The 20,333-nt window shown below is 37.7% G+C and overlaps 1 protein-coding gene across 1 annotated transcript in view; it reads right to left on the reverse strand.

Annotated features, from left to right (window-relative positions):
* Positions 1-6,299: 6,299 nt before the first annotated feature.
* The window catches only part of BLTP3B (bridge-like lipid transfer protein family member 3B), a 45,345-nt gene continuing 31,311 nt past the window's right edge, over positions 6,300-20,333 (reverse strand). The window contains exons 17-21 of the mRNA XM_086610955.1: positions 18,777-18,927; positions 12,503-12,759; positions 10,214-10,322; positions 7,414-7,583; positions 6,300-6,693 (exon numbers count right to left, since the gene is read on the reverse strand). Coding sequence (XP_086467081.1) covers positions 6,568-6,693; positions 7,414-7,583; positions 10,214-10,322; positions 12,503-12,759; positions 18,777-18,927 — 813 coding nt within the window. The 3' untranslated portion in view covers positions 6,300-6,567. The remainder of the gene's footprint in view (positions 6,694-7,413; positions 7,584-10,213; positions 10,323-12,502; positions 12,760-18,776; positions 18,928-20,333) is intronic.

A 20,333-nucleotide genomic window follows, 5' to 3' on the forward strand; every position in this document is an offset into this window, starting at 1 on the left:
TTCTACACCAGATTCAGTTCAGGTAAGTGGTTGTGATTGTGTTGGTGTCCAGTATATTGTCAAATTGTGCAACAGGTACTAGTATGTGGTATTGCAGGATGACACCTTAAAAAACACTCCATCGTACCTATCCTGAATTGCAGTCTCTTACTAGAGATAAAATTTAAAAATAAGTGGAATGAACAAACCACATTAAGATTCCAGAGGAATGAAAAGACATCTGCTTTCTATGCTATTTTCTCTTGACTGTTTGACAAAAATAAAGCGACCTCATTCTTACAGTAAATTCTATATAGATTGGTTTTCTCTCTGCTTAGTCATTCTGCCTGTACGTTTTTGAAAAGCTGAACAGTCTATAAAAAGAAATGACTCCAGATCACTTACCACACGCTATAGTGTTAATATAAACTATCTTCTTAGATTTCCATCTGGTGAAGGTAAGTAAGGTAAGCATTTGTAAAGGTTATTCCCAAAGAAACATAGGAAACCTCTATATATGCTCCTTTTATTAAAAATGAGTAGAATTATTATCAGTTTTTTTTCTAGTTAGCAAGGAAATGGAATAAATTGATAACATCAAGGTGGAGTTGTTCATCTATGCAGTGATAGGAAAAACAGAAAAATTTCCTAAACTTCTTATTTTTACAGATAATGATGAAGCACTACAAATATTATAAATGTTTTACTAAAAAAGGGACAATATGTACAAAAATATATTTTTAGCATTTATTTAAACCTAAAAAGGGGAAGGAAAGTCTTTCTTCTATCAATGTTCAGGCTGTTCATATGATTTATTTATAGAGGAAAAAATGAATATGCCATAAAGAAGGCAGCAGAAACAAAGATAAGCTATCTAATTTAAAAGCGAAAAAAAAGCCTGATTTAAAACCCAGTTACAAAATTAATCATCGAAAGTTTATAAAAACTCCAGATTGTCTCCTGACATTGTCGAGTTTAATGAGCCCAGACACGCTGGGACTCAGGGGGAGCCGAAGCCACCAAGCGACTTCTGGGGCTGCCATCTAGCGGCGCCTCGGCCAGGGCTGCCCCGCTCACCGCCGCTCACTCGCCTTCAAAAGGAGGAAGACTGAAAAATTCCTAGTCCTAACAACCCGTTAAGCACTGTTTTCCGAACTAGTAAAGCGTTAACCATCACAGACGATAATTCTCACGGCGAAAATATTTTCCAGTACTCAAAGACCTCAACAGTTACAATCTAATCACGCTGCGATAAAAGTATTTATGACAGTTGCACCTTCCGTGGTCACGGTGTATTGAGGTTTGCAGATAAGTTGTGGAGGCTCATTCGTTACTCCGCACTTACTGGCTCAGACTACCACTTCGTTTGTGCACGTGTCTCTGTCAAGTGGTTAAAATACTTCACAATTACCTAACTCAAATCAAATCACGGTGGTTTCAGACATACTCTAACCTAGAAGAATTGCATGAACCAGTTCATGCATCATGCTCTCCACATCACCAGCTTACTCTCACAGAAGATAAAGCATTAGTCCTTATCTCATACACCTTCTAAAACAATCAGCGTTTTCAATGGTTTCTTACCTAGTTGTGATGCGTCTTATTTTCACTTCCAAAACAATGCCCTCAGAAATGCTTAGACAACGTAAGGTTTAATACTGAAGCCACATGAGAAAAGCTTTAGGAAACACATATACCCCACTTCTGCTCATATTAAAATAAGCAATGGCAACATAAGGAAAGGCAGGAGATCACAAAGAAGTAACAAAATACAGTTACTTCAATGTAACCGGTTAGGTATGGCTTGGGCAATGACAGACAAAACCAAAATGACCTTTCAACAAAGTTAATATTTACCCATTTAAGTAGCTGGCAATGCAAGAGCTTCATCTCTTTGGGATGCACAAGTTTCTCCTTATTTTGGGAGAGAATATGGCCTATCAAGAGTTTATTTGTCTTTTGAAGATTCATGTCCTGCAACTTGTTTCAGCTAGCAAGCAGTGTGACACATACTTGGAATATTTTCTCCAGTATTTGAGAAGCTGGAAGTTTCAAAAATTATTTTGAAATATTAAAATTAAATTGTTAAAAAAATACCTTTCATAATTAAAATTGTTCTGATTTTTTATATCTGAAATACACAATCGCCAATAAGCAGATTTTAGTTAGTAACCAGATAATTCAAAGATACAATGTCTAACCCTTGCTTACACTCCTGATGCAGTTTAAGATGCTTGAAACATAATTACTTCACCAAAGTGACAGCAGGTTTGGCTCTCTATATGCAAATTTCGATAATTCACAAAACAATTATCAAGGAGAAAATCATTTTAGGAACGTGAAGTTTTAAAGTTTAAGTTTTTGTATAAGAATGCTAAAAAAATACACAGACCTGTAACTACACAGCTTCTATTGACTATTAATCTTCAGATTAATGCTTTTCCTTAATTTGAGAAACAGACCTTTCTTCCTCCAGCACAAGACTTTTCCTAGCTTCATACCTAACCAGTTACATTGAAGTAACTGTATTTTGTTACTTCTTTGTGATCTCCTGCCTTTCCTTATGCTGCCATTGCTTATTTTAATATGAGCAGAAGTGGAGTATATGTATTTCCTAAAGCTTTCCTCATGTGGCTTCAGTATTAAATCTTACATTGTCTAAGCATTTCTGAGGGCATTGTTTTGGAAGTGAATATAAGATGCTTCATAACTAAGTAAGAAATTCCTAGCCTTTCACTATACATTTTTTTGCATCCCTTAATGCTGATTAACACGATCTCTGTGCTGCTCAAGCTTTCAGATTCCAAGCTGTTAATAAGCAACAGGAGACGAGGAGGCACGCTACCACAAAACTGAGGAGAGCACAGCTCAGTGCAGATTGCCCGCTCCATTGGAAGCCACGTGCTCGCAACACACAGATGTGCTTCTGCACCACAGCGCCTGCTACCACCTTCCCAACGACAGGCATCTTCACCAAGGCAGAGGAAATGTAGATGCTGTTCAAAAGATAGTCAGCAAAAGTTAAGTGGCACAGGCTGAAAGGAAACAAAACGAAACAGAAGATAAGACTGTGTTGCAGGGCTGTCAAATTTCCCTGCTGGGAGGGATGAATTAGCGGATTTCACGGCAAGTACCCATAACTTCGTTGCTACTTAACATATTAGCAAGGTCATTTTCTGTTCCTACGATAAATAAAAATACATCGATTTATATCAACAGCTGAATCGGAATCTGAAGTACTCTTTAAATTTTTCAGATAGCAATAGTGAGCTGAAAATCTACTTCAAGCATTTTGTGATGAATGTTTCAAGAACTAGACCAATACGAGCACATTTTTTGTATAGAAACCATTTTCTCCATTGTTACTTATTGAAATCTAGTCGCTGCAAGGAGTTTGCTTCTGCAATACATTTGCACATTTTGTACTCTTGGAATTGCATATGCTTGAGAAAGTCTTTACTTTTATTATTACATTCCCTTTACATTTATTATGAATTTGTTACAAACAAAGGTAACCATTATCATGTCAGATTTGGGAAGTATTCTGTAGGTAGCTTTTACTCTTTAGAGATCAATTATGATCCCACTTTAAGACTCCAAGTCAATTCCTAGGGGAAAAAGTGTACAAACAGACATCGCAATGAGACCAGAGAACAATGGATTTAGGCGGGGGAAAGAAAAAAAGAAAAAAAAAAGAGCAGTTCCCTCCCAGCCAGTCCCCTGTGCCAACAGCCACCATGGGTTTAAACCACGAACTGGAACAGCTACTGTCATGAAGCCGGAGCAGAGACATCAGAGAACAGGCATGATTTCTACAAAGCTGCCTCTCCAATAGGCCTTTTATAAGTAATTCTGTAAGGCCACATAATTTTGATTTAAAATCGGTGCTTACCAACAACATCAGAGTTACTGTGAGAACTGGAACAGAGCATGCCAGAACGATTCAATGACCTAGACCAGGAAAGGGCACAGCCTCTCCAAGGTGAGCTAACTTAAAAGCTTTATTAGACATCAAAACAGTATTTCTACACAAGCTGAACGAGCGCTAAGGTGATCTGTAGACCAGTTTGAATTCCCATAGAAAATGTAAAATAAAACTTTGTTACAATTTGCCTGCAAGACCTCTGGAGTCAGTTTTCTGTTTTCATCGAAGTTCTCCAGACTCTGTTCCATTTAGTCCTTTGCCGAATAAAAAGCTGTGATTCATTCAAGAGGTTCTACTGATGGTACACATTTCCTACCTAGGATTTAAGGAGGTTATGAACACTAGCAGAGCCCTGAGAATGAATTAAGCACTATTTTTAGTATAACCTATTAAGGCTTAGTTTAACTTTGCATTTTCAAATATTAATAAACTAATTCTCCCTCTGCATTTTTTCAATAGCAAAACTCACAGTACTATCACTCTCAGCAACATCGAGTCCACAACCAAGCACACCGATCTCTTCTGAACTGTCCAGAAATGATGCTCATTACTGCAAAACTGCCATGAAGTAGAAATGTATTCAGTTATAATGAAGTGCAAGAAAGTGATACTCTGAATTTCAACATCCATACTGAGAATAGCTGGTTTGGATTGTTGGTTTGTGTTTTGGTTTGTTAGTTTTTTTGTCAAAAGAAGGAGGCACTAGCTTGTGCAGTAATAAGGACAGGCATTTAATATTGCTGTTTATTTCTTTTTAAAAATTAAACAATTCTCAACATATTATTCCAGCAACATGCTACTAAGCACTCTATACATTCCTTTCTTCAGAATAATTCTAACTAGATCTTGGCAGGGATAAACTGAGTTAGAATTTCTGACTTTAATAGTACCAATCAGAATTAAACCAGTTGAGAAGAAATCCTCCCCTGAATCTGACATGCTATTTGTGTGAAATTGGACTACCCATATTTAATACTGTGTTGTCTTAAATACCTTTTGAATATAAATGTTTAGTTTCTCTGTTAGAAACAGTTGCGTGTATAACATTTTTTCATCTTATTCAGAATAATAAGATAAAAATTTCCATGGGTATTAAAGGGAGTTTCAACTAGGGTTTTGTAAGGCAGGCTTTAAAATAGTGCCTGAACCAGTTCTTCCATAGAGTTCTTGATTAAAACCTGCATACTTTCAACAACTATTTTCAGCAACGTAAATTATGTGTCCTCCAAAAAGTTTTAACGAAAACCATTTTAATTAAAACTGGTTTGACAGCCTGAATAGCAAAGTCAAACCACAGGATACTAAATACTTTTTGAGATTTGTCTGCATATCTACAAACAAAACTTCCCTCAAACATCCCATGGAGCAGAAGCAATTGTGGTAGCAACCAAAAGATTTTCAGCTGTCAGATTCAAGGTCACTAGTTAAATTATTCAGCCATTTTTACTTCTAGCAAAAACAATCTCTTACAGGCATGTATGTTTTTGTTTATTGTTTCCTAAATTGTTTAGAAGCACACTCTTATATTCTCTATTTTACAGTGTTGTGCTTTTTTATTTATTCATCTGTACCAGTTGAAAATTATTGTTCAGTTTGTACAAATTACCCATGATTTAAACTGTATAATTACATTTCATGTAATCTCACAATTTCATTGGGTAATTAAATGATTCTCTACAGCTTTTTTATCAAAAAAAGCAATATACAATTAATGAATCCCTGTAGGATTTCCGCCCCCCCCCCCCTCACAAGCATTGACTTGACATATTTAAATACATTGGACCAAATCCTTGGGCATGTCTGATGAGTTGTGAGGAAATCAGACATGCATGCAAAATGGCTCAAAGCTCACCTTTCACAAAGGGCTGGATCCTACTGCAGGGTTATATCCTCATCACGGAGAGAGGAAAAAAAAAGTCTGAATGTCTAAATTACATTTAGCTGTACAGATAACAGTGGGCTTTCAGGCAGAAGGAAAGCCCAGTAGTATGCCCTCTCACTTAAATTCTCCAGCATTTACTGTGGTATTTTAGGAATGCATATGGAAAGGGTATATGAAAATCTATAGCACCAGAGGATTATTCTTAGAATCCTCTCTGGGCAAATTATACTGAATTTAGGGCCAGTTTAGGGCTGGTATTTTAATTTTCAGTAGCTATACTATTCTAGAGGATCTAGCCCGTATCATCATAGTGCAAATGTAACCTTCTGTATAGATACCTTCTGGTAATAATAGAACAACATAATCTTAACAAACAGAGGTACCTTTTGTCAATGAGGCGTGGTACATTTTACTCATTTATGCACCTAGGTACCTTCTTTCATTGCTGAGCCACCCATTTTTCAGAAAACATTTTTAAAATAACATCTCCTTTGATAATATTAAAAGTAGATGATATGATTTTTTTCCTTCAGTGAATTAATAAAGTACAGTATAAACTTATTTTTCCAAAGTCATTTCAGTTTAAAATGGGCTGAAAAAAGTTACAATGTTTAATGAGAATTTCAGAATAGTAACTAGTTCACAAACATGTTGTTCGTAATAAGAAAGCTGTGTGACAAAAAAAAATAACCATCTCTTCCAGCAATTCACAAACAGTATTTTAGATACCACCATCACCTGAAGTTCTGTTGATGGTGCCTTGCACCAACAGAACACCGTCCTACTGATGATCAACATTCATCTTCTTAATTCGATGAAGCAGGGCATCTTTTTCCATTTGGACCTCAGCAAGAGCCATTTTGGCTTTGGCTAGTTCCTGTTTGAGACATTCATTTTCTTCAATAAGCTGAAATGATTGGGTTAGAAAATAGCATTATTAATATTCCTGCATACTGTCAACTTTTTCCGTTACAGTAACTTATTAAAATACCATATGCTCACATGCATCGCTGAGTGCAGGCTTGTTGGGGCTGAGTCAGTTGTGACTGATTCCCAGTCAATGAGTTCAGAACATGGAGAGAGCTGATGCAGTTTGCTCGAAAGGCAAGATACTCAATGTTTTAGCTACGCCATTTCCATTCTGGAGTAGAGTGGAAATGACATCACGTTCTGAGCTCTAGAATGGATTCTTACTCAGTGGAAAAAACAGCCAAATTGATGTGCAAGTTCTGTCATCATGAATTCAAAATCCAAGTATGATTGATAGATTGGTAAGGGTCTGACTTAACAGTTTAGTCCTTTGTCTTTGGCAGTTTTGTTCTACAGGGATGAGGGAGATGGGGAGAAGAAGGTGCTTGCTCCCTCATAAAACTCTCTCTGATGTAAAAGAAAATAATTAGTCTGTAGTGTATTATTACCCTATTTAGGAAGCAGTATTAAATTTATTTTGCATGCCTGAGTACTGAACCATGCTATAACATCCACAATTCATATTTTCCATCTAAAACAGATTTCTAAACAGAAGTAACCCCCAAGCCCACCTCTAGACAATCTAACAATTACGATGATTAATGATTGTAACGTAATTTTGAGGGGAGAGAAGAAAGTCAAAAGGAATTCTTAATACCTCATTTTTAATGAAGTCAGCTGAATCCCTGCTTGATTTAGAAGGTCTGGGAATTTCACAAGTAGTCTGTGTGGCTTGGTCCTGAGTTTTATGTCTAACAGGTCCAGTTGCTTGCTGCAACGCACTACTTGAATTCTTCAGCTTTGACACATCATTTACTCTTTGATTGTCTGTATCACAGAAAGATACTTAAGAGTAGTGCTTAGGGGCTTTGTCTTTTTTTTTTTTTTTTAAAGTTTGATTCTCATCAGCACAAAATTAAAACCACCTAAACAAATACACTTGTAATATTAAGTACATTTATATTTACCTCCCAAAATCAAATTTAAAGTAATAATAAAAAAAATTACCTCCCTTTTGGAGAAAGAGAGAATGGAAAGGAGGCATGAGAAGAAGCAGTATGTAACTTCCAGCTTGAAGAAAATTATAACGTTTTTATACTGACCAATATCATCACCACAAAATATGCACTCTGAATAATTAGAAGTTTGAGAACTATTAATATTGCTATCAACATACTGTCTCCAGGTCCAAATCAGATCTGAAGACTGCACTTACATTTGAAGACACAGTGAAATAAACCTGCAGGATCAAGTTTTTAAATTAAAAAATAATTTAAATGACTTAGCATTAAAGAAATGTTCTAGTATTTATAACTGCTGTAACATCTATTAAAATATACTGCTGTACATCAAGGGAAAAGTGAGGTTTCTTACCAGCCTGAAAAATACTCTAGGCTCTTTTGGTTTTTTTTAATTTCTTTCTAAACAAGAGTTTTCTGTTCATTATCCCCTCTCCTCCCACTACACACACGTGAGGACTCAAAAATGTAGCATTGCAGATACATAAATCACTGCAGTGCAGATAGCATTTGACCTATGCCTTTGAAGTCACTGTACCTGAGGAGTCCATGACAAGAATGGGAATCAAAGCACTTCAGCAAAAAGAGGAAAAATATGAGCTGAAAGAAACCTTAAAACTATTTATTGTCTCACTAAATTACTATTTCTTCCAATGTTTAGTGCAAAAAAATGATCAAAATGCATTGAACATCTTGAAATACTCAAACAACGTATTTGATAATGTGGAGAAATTAAAATACAAGCAAATCATGCCACAGCGTACCTCTAAGAAGTCTGGCCCATCTTTGCTATACCTTCCCATTAGGCAGGTGAAGGAGGCATTAAGATCACCCTGTAGGCTCCTCTTCCTCAAGTCATGGAAAACATTGCATGTTATATGCATTAATATATGCAGAACCTGGATGAAAGGGTGGGTGCACCCTCTGTGATTTTGTGAACAATACCAAAATGAGAAGTGACTGACACACTAAGGGCTAAGGCTGTTTTTCAGAGGAACCTGGACAGACTGGAGCCTCATGAAGTTCAGCTGAAGGCAGTATGAAGCCCTGCAGCTGAAAATAACCTCCTGGATCAACTGGACAGAAAGCAACACTGCAGGAAATGACCTGTAGGCCTTGGTCAACAAAAAAATCTATCATGAGTTAGCAGTGAGCTCTCACAGCAAAGACCAGGCACATACAGGCTGTACTAGCAAGGGAGAGAAGTTATTATTGCCCTATACTAGCACCACTGAGACCACATCTGAAGTACCGGATCCAGTTTTGGATTCCCTAGCGTGAGAAAGATATCGACAGCAGAGGATGACCAAGCTAATCATGGCCAGGACCACATGATGTATGAGTGAGGGGCTTGGAGAGATGTGCTTGTCAAATTTGAAGATGAGAAGGCTATGAAGTGATCTTAATGCCACCTTTGCCTGCCTAGTGAAAGGTTACAGAGAAGATGGACCAGACTTCCCTGAGGTGCTTGGCAAGTGCTCAAGCACCTCTGTCTCGAGGTGGCAGGAGAGGAGGCAATAGACACAAGCTACAATGAAGGAAAATCCAATTAGACATCACCAAAAAATTGACCATAAGGGTGGTCAAACACTGTGACATATTATTTAGGGCAGGTTGTGATATCACCTTTTTGATGCTCTAAACTTGACTGTACAGGGCATTGAGCAACTTGATCTATCTGCCCCTGCTTTGAGCAAGGAGTAGGACCAGTTGACCTCTACAGGCTTCTTCCAACCTAGATTTCTCTACGATTCTTTGACATATCTGTGAAAGACAACAGTAAAGTTCCAGATCTAAATGTATTGCCTTGTTATAAGTATTTAGTATTCGCCCATATACGTAGGAAAAAAAAAAAACACAACAAACCGACTGTAAGGGCATACATGTTTCATGAAAAGTACGATGTTAAATCACTGTTCAAAATACAAGTCTCGGTGCAATCCCATCCATGAGCTCCCAGGACATCACCATCATATATGGAATTGAAAATTGCTACTGGTACTTTTCAAATAGTCTTTTGTTTTACAATATGCTCTATTACTACCTGTAACACCACAAAGACAACAGGTAACCACCTTGGTAATGTATAAAGAAAGGTAATTTTTTTCTTTGGTTTGTAGTCAACTGAAGGACCCTGAGACTTATCATGACAAAGCAATACACACTGATGAAGCGTATCCTGATGAAGTTATATGCATATCTTTACTTTTCTCAGGGTGATTCAACTGTGGGTTGTTATCACAGCCAATACACTACTCAAAAAGGTGATTTTCCTCTATGTGACTACACTTAGAATTCAGGTATGTAGCAACACAACTTACACAAATTATCATCAGTTATCTTTTCATTATTAGCCACATGTCTGCACAAAGGAAAAAACCAGTATTAATAATAATTAGATTGTAATAATAAGCTATCAAGGTGCAGGAACATACAAACCTCTAATAAGAAAAGAGCCATCATCATTTCTTTCTATCCAGAGTATGTCAATATGTAGTTTTATGGGTACCAGCTCAGATGCCTTGAGATTCTCACGTGGACTGTCATCCTAAAGAATACAAATATTCAAAAAGGTGTTTACCAGGAAATCAAAATAGCTAATTAAGATGTTCAATTAAACCTAAGTGAATTTAATGAAACTTGAAAGGGAGCATTTCAGAGTACAATTTTCTAATGGGATCTCCACTAAACTTTTGCTCCATTTTTTTTTTCCCCAGGGATCATATAAAAGGCCCACATTTATATCTGGAGGAAGTCTGCTGAACTCAATATATACAGTCTGGCTAAAATACTTCAAAGTATTTTTAAAGACATCTCAATAAGATTATATCCCAACTCAACAAATTCTTCAGCTCAGGAGCTCTCAGAATCAGAGATAAGAAGCCCGCACTATATAGTATCTGATTTTCCCTTGAACTATTTAAAGACTGAATAAGTATGGCTATCATTCTTGAGAGGATTTTGTCTTTTTAGAATTTAGCTTGGGATGATGCGAGCTGCAGCTCAGTTATATTACTGTACTCAACAGAAGAGAAATTTCACAAGTTACTTCTTTTGGGGTCTCCCTAGGAAGTTTTTATAGGTCATCACCGCTGTCAAGCAGAATAACACAGTCAGTATAATCAGAAACTATACACATCAGCATTAAGCACGTAGCAAGAAAGCTATTGAGATATAACTGCTGAAGTTTCTTCCAAGAGCCCTGAGACTGCAGCAGAAAATGCAAAAAATAAAATAACTGTTTGTAAATTCCTCCCCTCGCATGAAACACACTGCATGAAGTCTCATGCAGAGCAGAAGAATATACTGCACTGAATAGGCAATACAGCATAAGTTTGAACCATATCCTCTTGCTCTTTATTACTCAACAGCTCTACAGCAATGAATCACCTGTATGTCAAACTTGCACTTTGTCAACCGTTGTAAGTAACTTCACTGTGACTTGTGTGCACTGCTGAGTGAGCACTTCAGTACTGTCGCTGCTGAGCAGACTCTTATTGCCGGTTTATTAATGTATATTCCCCACCTCAAACAGCTGCTTTCTCAAGAACATTTTGTTTAAGTCTGCTTTCTTTCCAATAAACCAGCACTATCTTGTTTTTAAATTTAAATGACTATATGTTATGAGGCTTTCCTTTTTGCATTTGGGCATTCACATTTGTGATACATTGAAACCTGAGGAACAGATCCACAGGTCTTGCAGAAAGTGCTACTCCTGTAGTAGAAACAGCCCTAGAGGAGTGCCTAAGGATCCTCAGGGGATGGAAAAGCTGCATAACAGAGGGAGGGAATAACGATGCACTTTCAGTAGAACACTGGACAGAGAACAATTGCCTTTCCAGTCAAGAATGATATTTGCAGAATCAAGGCCTTCACCCCAGATGCAGAACTGGAGCTGCTATTCCAGTCCTCACTTTGTTCCAAGTTTATATAGGTGATTATTGATTTCCAAAGCAATGTTATAAGTATCTTATCTTTATGATTGATTGTTTTTTGTTGTACCCCCACCACACACTCAGCTGCCCAAAAAATGTCCTTGCCTTTATATTCTATGGTTGTGCAGCACAGGACTCACCGTCTCCTTTAAATGTCTGAAAGAAAATCCTCTAGGAGACTTGAGCAGGAGTGTCCTCTTAATGCTACTATTTTAGGCTACGGTGGTGAGAAAAGCTTGCATTATTTAGTATCTGTTTCCAGGTAGGGCAGAACATGAAATCTGGGTTCTAAGAAACGGTATTCACGTGGTTTGAACTGGAATTCCCATAACCTTTTTCCTTCTTGTGTACTGAATTTTCATTGCAAGAACTATCCCCTAAGTAGGAGAGAGCATTAACCTCTAAAATCTGTCGTTTGCAATTAGAAACCATTACTATCTAAGCAAAAAAGCCCAATGAGAAAAAACCTACATTGTGCCTTTAGGTACTTGGTATACCTTACCTATAAAAATCCCAGACACTATCACTCTACAAAAGAGACTGTGAGAGGAGGAAAAAAGTATAAAATATTAATTCATATAAATAGCTTGGTCATGCAGAGAATTCCCCTCTAGGCGTACCACTGAGCTAACCAAATCTATGGATTTTTAAATTGTTTTAGTGTTATCTAAAGACCTTCCAGAGTATGATAGCAGTTTCTTTGAAGTTAACTGTATCCAGATTAGTAGTTTATCATCAAAGAAACAAGAACACAGTATCTTTAGAACAGCCGAATAGCTCATTGTTAACATACTTTCAGATTAATCCTTGCATTAGAAACTTTTATCTTCATAGGCATCACTTCTGCGACAGTTTCATCTTCTAGAAAATGCTGAATGTTTGTGAGGGAAGACGTTAGAAATTCAGCACTGAAGTTCTCTACATGACACTGAAGAAAACCATTTTTTACGGCCAGCAGAGAATGTATGACAGCACTAGGCCCACTCTCCCATCTCAAACTAATCTCAGGTGATGAATTCAAGGGTCCAGCCACAGATTTACAATCAGAACCTGTTGGAAAAGGAAAACAAATTTGCATCAAAATTTCACAATGTACAAAAATAGTAATTATGATGCAATTACTTCTACCTCTATTGTCCAATAGATTTTCAAAATACTTTAGAAGTATTATTCATTAATTAGTGTTGCAAATACAGAAATTCAGAACAAATTTCTAAGTCTATCACTTCAAAGTACTAAAGAGAAAAAAACAGTACACACAAGTCTTAGTACCTCATTGTGACAACAGAAAAGGACAACATAGAAGTACCACCGTGCACAAAAATTTGTGTTTCCTCAATGTCTCAATGATGGAAAAGCAACTATTTTGTATACTTTTCTACTAACTCCTTCAATTTTAATTCAAAAAAACAATTAAGTCAGTTCACACTTTAAAGAACAGCACGTATTCTCTGCCTTTCCTTTCGGGAACTTACTTGCTAACACACAGGAACACAAACAGCAATGCTGTAAGATGGAGAACATGACCACATGGTGTTTTCCATTATCTGGGTGGCAGTAGATTTGAATCTTGAAACAAAACCCTAGCAGTTTCTTGTTAGTTTCAGTATCTTTAACCAGTAAAGATAACTGCAACATTCAACCAAACAGTTCTAAAAATAAAATAAAATCATGTAAAATATTTAAGATAACAAGATATCGAGGTGGGTAGAGGTGGCCAGTATCCGTTTGTTGTACAAAAAAAAGAGGGTTCACAACCAGAAATAATTACCCCGTGGGATTCTCAAGTCATTTGGTCACTATGATGGCTGACCTACAGAAGTTATCTGTATAACAAAAAGCATATTCACAGTAACTATATTAAGAAGCAAACATTGAAACCTGAAACATAGATGAAAAGAAACTCACTCAAGTAAAATCAACTGAATTATGTTAATGCACATTAACAGAGCATCTAACTTAAAACAAATTTGAGAGTTAAAACAACAACAAAAAAATGCTTCTTTGTTTAAACTCTGGTTCCCTCAGAAAGTCCAGTGTTTTTAAGCTTAGATATTGGAAAAAAGAGTGGATAAAGTTAAAGATGACTTAAAATTTTCCTTTTCTATTTTTGTTTCTTTAATAGTATTCTTTCTCCTCACTCCATATAACTGACATGAAGTTTATTGTAATCTCCTCTTCTTGATTTCTGCTTGTGCATATATGAGCAATTACTGCAAAGCTAAAGAGAAGGCATACATGAAATCTACTAGTAGCCTTCCAATATCTACAAGGACATGAGGAAGACAGAGCCAGGCTCTTCACAGTGGCGGTCAATGGAAGGTTGAGAGACAACAGGTCAAATTGCAACAAAAAGAGGTTCATACAATGTAAGGAATGTGGAAAATTAAGCAGCGGTGCAGGCTTCCCAGAGAGGTTGTGCAGTCTCTGCCCTTGGAGGTCCTTTCCAAGACCTGATGGCATAAAGTCCTGAGCAACCTGGCCTGATGTCAGAGCTGACTCTGCTCTGAGAACAGCACTAGAGACATCTTGACAGCACCTCCACTCCTCTACCTTGTTATCCTGTGATCCTATGAGGTGCAGATTTCTTCCTTGGTGGCTTCTTTGCTGTGTACTGTCTAACATTAAGTAATAATGCCTACTGTAATGAACGCAGCATACTCTACTCCTCCATTTCAGAGAGAACTTACTCTGAATAATCAGACGTGTACTGCGAAAGAAAAACATAGTATGCTGGTGGGCTGCAAGTTACATCGCTTCTCTTTAGTAAAGCTAATCCTGGATGCCTTTACATAAAGGAAAACCATACTTCACAGAATTAGTGCTCCTTCTGAAATTGCACATCTGGTTTACAAGGCACTTGGTTACAATTCCAAGGCGTCACTGCTGATCACATTACATTTGCAAGACACAAGCTTTTTGACATATCAAGTCTCTATAGATACACTCAGGTATCCTGTTAAAGAAAAGACATTTGCAGCACGTGAACGCATTTTTAAAAGGTTTCATTAGTAAATTGTTAATTGCTACTGCAATGCTGTAACAACTGTTCACAGCATTAGTATTTAAGGATTCAGCTTCCTGATACACTAAACCAGATGAAGCACAGATCAAAACTGTAGAAACCAGATGACAATTCACTCAGTCACACTGACACTATGCTGGGTGAGATTCATTGAAAAGAACTTTATAGATTAGCTTTGAGTGAATAAGAGTTATGCAGATAAGGCAACATGTCTATGATGAAGTTACAGCAGCCTCCCACTGGTATCCCACAGGTCTTTACAACAGTCTTTTTTGCATTCTCCTAAATTCTTGTCCCCAAGATCAGTATCTCCAGATTCCCAAAGTCTTTTCAAGGTAAGATCACAAAGTGTAAGCTTTCTTTATGGACAGACATGTATTTTCTCTGGTTGCAAAGTTGCAGAAGTATCTAGCCCAGTCACTGGTCAGAGACAAACTCAGAGTCAAGGCCCAGAGATGGCTGGTTACCAGTCACAGCAAGTTCTCTGCTGGACCTAGGAAGAATTCTTATTTGCTCTTGGGAAGCAGCAGTAGGGGAATGTTACCTGTTCAGTTCCTCTTAAGCAGTGTGTAATGTATTGTTTTTCAAAACTACAAACCAGATCACTCTGAGACACCTCTGGAACCTTCAGCAGTGGCTTATAATGGGCCTAATGAGAACCTACAAGACGACAAAGAACATTAGGGCAAAACTGGCTTTGGACCAGGTTCCTAACAACTGGAGAAGTGGACACATCCCTAGTGGGGATGCTGATATGGTGCCTAGAAAAGTTAAACACCTACTATGTTCCTGGACAGTGTGCTTCCTCTGAGAGGGAACAGAACTAAGGAAAACAGATGCATGCAATGCCCATGGATATCAACTATAACTAAACGTGCTGTCTCCAGAAAAATAGCTCCAGGAGAGTAATGGGAAGAAGGTTTTAAGCAGTCAGGAGGAACTGTATCAGTGTCTATTTTACAAAGAAAAAAGTAGGGTAAAAGGAGGGGTGAGAAGAAGGATAATTAACTTTCTGTATTCATCCCAGAAAACGTGCAGGCTAGTCAACTGTTCTAGAACAAAGTGCTGTCAAACAGACACACAGCAAGAGGCAGGAGTAACTTTATTCAAGTGATACTGCCTCAGCCTGAATGTAATACAGGTCTGAAAATTGCAATTTCAAGCTTCAGTACAGCATGCAACAGATATTGCCTGGAGCTACAGCAGCCTGGCAGGGTAATTAATTTGCTTTCCTATCTGTAGATTAACCTGGTTCCTCTTTCTATATGGTGCCCAGTTCTCATGGATGACCTAGTACAGCAGCAGAGGCAGCGCATATGCACATATCTATTGGCACCAGAGTCAGGGTACATGAACATATCATTGATCTGGGTTGACAAAGACCAATGGGAAGATCTGTAAATGAACATGAGAATATTCAGCCTTTGCTGTGAACCAGAACCTCTCCCTTTGCTACCTCTGTGAATACAGGTTTCCATGATACTAACAGCTGTGTCACCATCCTTCAATCCTTCCAATGTTTAAGAAGTGCTAGATCTCACATTTCCTCCACCAAAAATAATAATAATAATAATGAGCACAATGGAAGCATCAGGTACCTTTTGTGGCTCTAGTCCAGACAGAAGAGAACTAGCTACTAACAGTCCTTGAGAAGAAGGGCAACTCTCCAGAAGGGAGAAAAATGACCACTCTGTTCAACGAGTCTCTGCAATTGGTTTGGGAAACTTTGTTTTCTTCAAGGATCTCTACTCTTCCCACAAAGACAGAGAAAGAAATAAGCAATATGTGTCCTAAGTATTTCTGGACCAGAAGAGAGAGCCTGCATCATGGCCAGAAGAATCCACCAAAGTGTAGAAAAACAGCAGAAAAAAAGACCACACATTCAGTCTCAGTCATGAAGTCAACCCTGGTTATCTTGCACGTATCTGAAAGGGGCACAGTCAAGAGCAGACAGAGTAAAAATTGCATTAAACAATTCGGAAGCTTCTATCAACTGCTGTTCCCTTCTCTTCCAAGCGTGACGGTCTCATTAAAAGCACTATCCTTCCCAGAATACCTCTGCCATACTCCATCTCCCCTTTTTTTGTACATGCTGCCAGACAAGATCTGATGAAGTCATCGTCCTGCATCCAGCAGGGAAGTGCACAGCTGCCACGCTGCCCTCAAGCTTATTCCAGCTAGTAGGCACACTTTTCCCTTTCTACACCTACTGCATTAACAGTATAGTAGGTTTTAAATGGTTATTTTTACCCAGAACACCTTTGTAGACTGTAATTATGACTTGATTATTCATTGCTTTACATGTTTCCACGTTTCCTCAGTTTACTGGTTACAATTATTAATTCAGCATTTGAGCAAGTTTTATTAAGGGTCTTGGGGGGGTTGCTTTTAGTAGGATATTTTCTTATGCTTTTGCTTACTGGTTCTTTTAGTTGTATTTTGTTACCATTAACTCATTTAAATTGTTTCTTTTGATGTAATTCTCAAGTTTTTTCCCAACCCTTGATCCTCTGGAATTATTTTAAAAAAAACCCAACTGTTTTCTCCCTTAGTTCTTCTATTAGAGTAAATATGGCAGATGGGGAGCAGCAGTGGCTGCCGAAGATTCCTGATTCAGTACAGAAAGCACAGCCCTACAGCGGAGAGAAGAAAAGATGTACATTACAGACTGGGAGAGACAAGCGATGTACCAAAAAAGTGTTGTTGCCCCACCCATCCAGATACCCAGCAGATCGAGAAAGGAAGAGATATGTAGTGGAAGTATTTAGAGATTCCAATCACATTATAACCTTTTGTCCATAAAATCAATCAGCCAGTGCATAAGCTTCTCATAAGCAGCGGAACCAGAGGAAGCAGATTCTAGTTTAAGATCCACACGAGAGCAGGAAGGTGGTATGTTATTACTATTTACTCCCTCTTGCTTTTACAGAGGATACAACAGATAACCAGAAATCAGTTTGTCTGCTGCATGAACTGAAGGTCAGTGATGAGCCTTCCCTGCTGGACCTCCCTCTTACCTTCCAATGCCTGAACACAACTGCAACAACATGCAACAGCTGCTGAGGCAGCAGCTGCTGGCAACTGCTCAGCTTACCAGTAAATGGGTTCTTTAGCTAGGGCATCAGAGGCTGTATCACCAAGCACAACTTCCTGAAGAAAAGTCATGCTGCTGCAAGGCTGGAAATAAATGGCAGCCGAAAGCTGCTATAGCTGTTTCCTGGGAAGGAGATGAACCAGAAGCAGGTGCATCAGGGATCTGCCCCAAAAACCCTACAGTGCAACAGAGCTGGCACCCAGGAATCTGTGTGGAAGGCTGGCAGAGGGGAGTAAAGCAAACTGTGACATGAAGTGGCACGCCAATTTATCATGCCAAGAAAAAAACCTCACAGTATGCGAACTAGGTTTTCTGGCAGACAACGTGTACGTACTCATGCCCAAGAACAGCTCTGACAATACACTGATTGATCTAATTGTGCAAATATCTGGCATGAAACTACATCCTGTGTTCCTATTAAGCTTAGAAAAGGGCTGTCCTTGCAGCTCATCTTTCCTGACACAGAGTCAATTTTTAACTTTTCTTAAACCATAGATTATAAATCTGTTTAAACTGTGGGTGTTAATTTAATCTACAGAAATATATTTTGAATAAAAAAGACAGTCCTTCAAACCAATGTACACTTAAGGAAAAGTATCCTTAGTGCAGTAGAGGAGTTCCATCTTCATAAAACAATGACATAATGTAATGCAACTTACTTGATTTAAAAAAAGCGAAATAATGATCAGAATTCAATGCAATGCAGTGGTTTGGTTTTTCTTACGCACAACATGAGAAATGGTTCCCTTTTTATTTCTTTCCCTTTCAACATACGGTAATTAGGAAATAAGTCAGAGTAGATATTCTAAACCCACATAAAAAGGATGCTATTGTACTAATGTAAAACTGCTTTTGTCCTTTAAGGCTAATACAGTATTTTTATTTACTTAGAACAAAAAGTTTCCAACTCCAATTTTGTAACATTGAGATCTCATTGTTAGTTCTTACCAACAGTTCTGTTACAAAGATAGTGTCGGACACTGATATTTCCCAATTGATTTGGTATCACTTGGTTGACCTGTAGGCATATTTCTGTGTCTTCACCTCTGATGTCAATTTCACCATTAACACCAAATATTTGGAAAACCACAACAGACATCTGTCAACAAAATTAAGATAAAGCAATATGAGATTACAAATTGAATTTACAGTTGTTATTAAGTTGTCTAAACTTTTTCCCCCACAAAAGGAAAAGAATCTTTGTATCCACATCCCTTGCTCACAAAAAAGCACAAAGTTTTCTTGTTTCTTTTTCTTTTCTTTCTGCACCCATTGGCTTGACAATAGGTTGCTGAATTGTCTATCCAAAGGCAGACACTTGTATTTACAACCCAATAACGCCAATTCAGAATTGGCCAGAAAAGTCATGAAAGTGAGACAGACTTTCCCCACTCTGACAAAGAAGCATGTGACCTATGCAACACCTGGAATTTTCGAAGGTTGCGTTCAACTCCCCACATATCCTAAGCGCAATCAAGCATTTGCAGTGCTGAATCGGACGAGGTTGAAGAACCGGGATAGACTACTAAACTTTAGCTACCTGCATAGTTGTCAGCCCTTTTCCTCTATTTATTGGATTGCAGCATCTTTCAAAAAAAAGTAGCAGCCAGTTTCAAAAGTCAGTTTTGGTACCAGAAGATGTATGTGCATCATCATTACTACTATTTTTGGCTCATTTTTCTAATGACTTTTTAGTTATATTCTACAAGTAGAAAAAAATGTGCCAACATGCGTTTGCACAACAATCTGAATGAATTCTGTTTTTTTCCATATTACCTATATGCACAATGATTGAAAATTTATTTAAAAGGAACCAATCATTTAAGTTAGCTGCTTTTTTTATCTCTACATGAAGATGATCCACAAATATTTTAAAGCAAAGGTAGGATTACATGACTAACATTACTAAAAAGGAAAATACACCAGCAAGCAAACAACAGATTTCAGTAAATTCACTGTTCTTCTTCGGGCCCATATATTCTTAGGTTTCTAGTTCACAAAGTTCACAATCTTAACTGATACAATTTAAGAACCACTGATTAGAGCAAAGATCAGCAAGGAATAAGTAGACAGTCAGATGGAAAAAGTTGGACCCTGCACGGTGTCTCAGGGAGGGAATCTCTCTCTATATGCACTATAATTATGTTCTCTAAACGCTGAGCATTGTCCTGACAACCCTGGACAAGAGGCATTTCTGATCTGACCCAGTAGGGCAGTTTGTTACTCTCTTATTTGCAAATACTACAGAATGCTACCAGTGCTAAGGAAATATCTCCATACAAGAAATGTAGAGTTATGGTGCTTTCTTTTATCTATACTTGATGATGTTAAAAAGCTCGTTTTAAATATTGTATTCAATAAAGCATAAAAGAACATGATGATATTACAAAAAATTGCTGTGTACTAAAACATAAATGTCTTCTGACATTTTTAAGTAGCTACTGTCATTTATCAACAGTGGCTATAAACGAGGTAACAAGGGCAGAGAATGCTTAGTGTAACTTG

This window comes from Tauraco erythrolophus, chromosome 4, assembly GCF_009769465.1.
Source record: "Tauraco erythrolophus isolate bTauEry1 chromosome 4, bTauEry1.pri, whole genome shotgun sequence".
Classification (NCBI taxonomy): Eukaryota; Metazoa; Chordata; class Aves; order Musophagiformes; family Musophagidae; genus Tauraco; species Tauraco erythrolophus.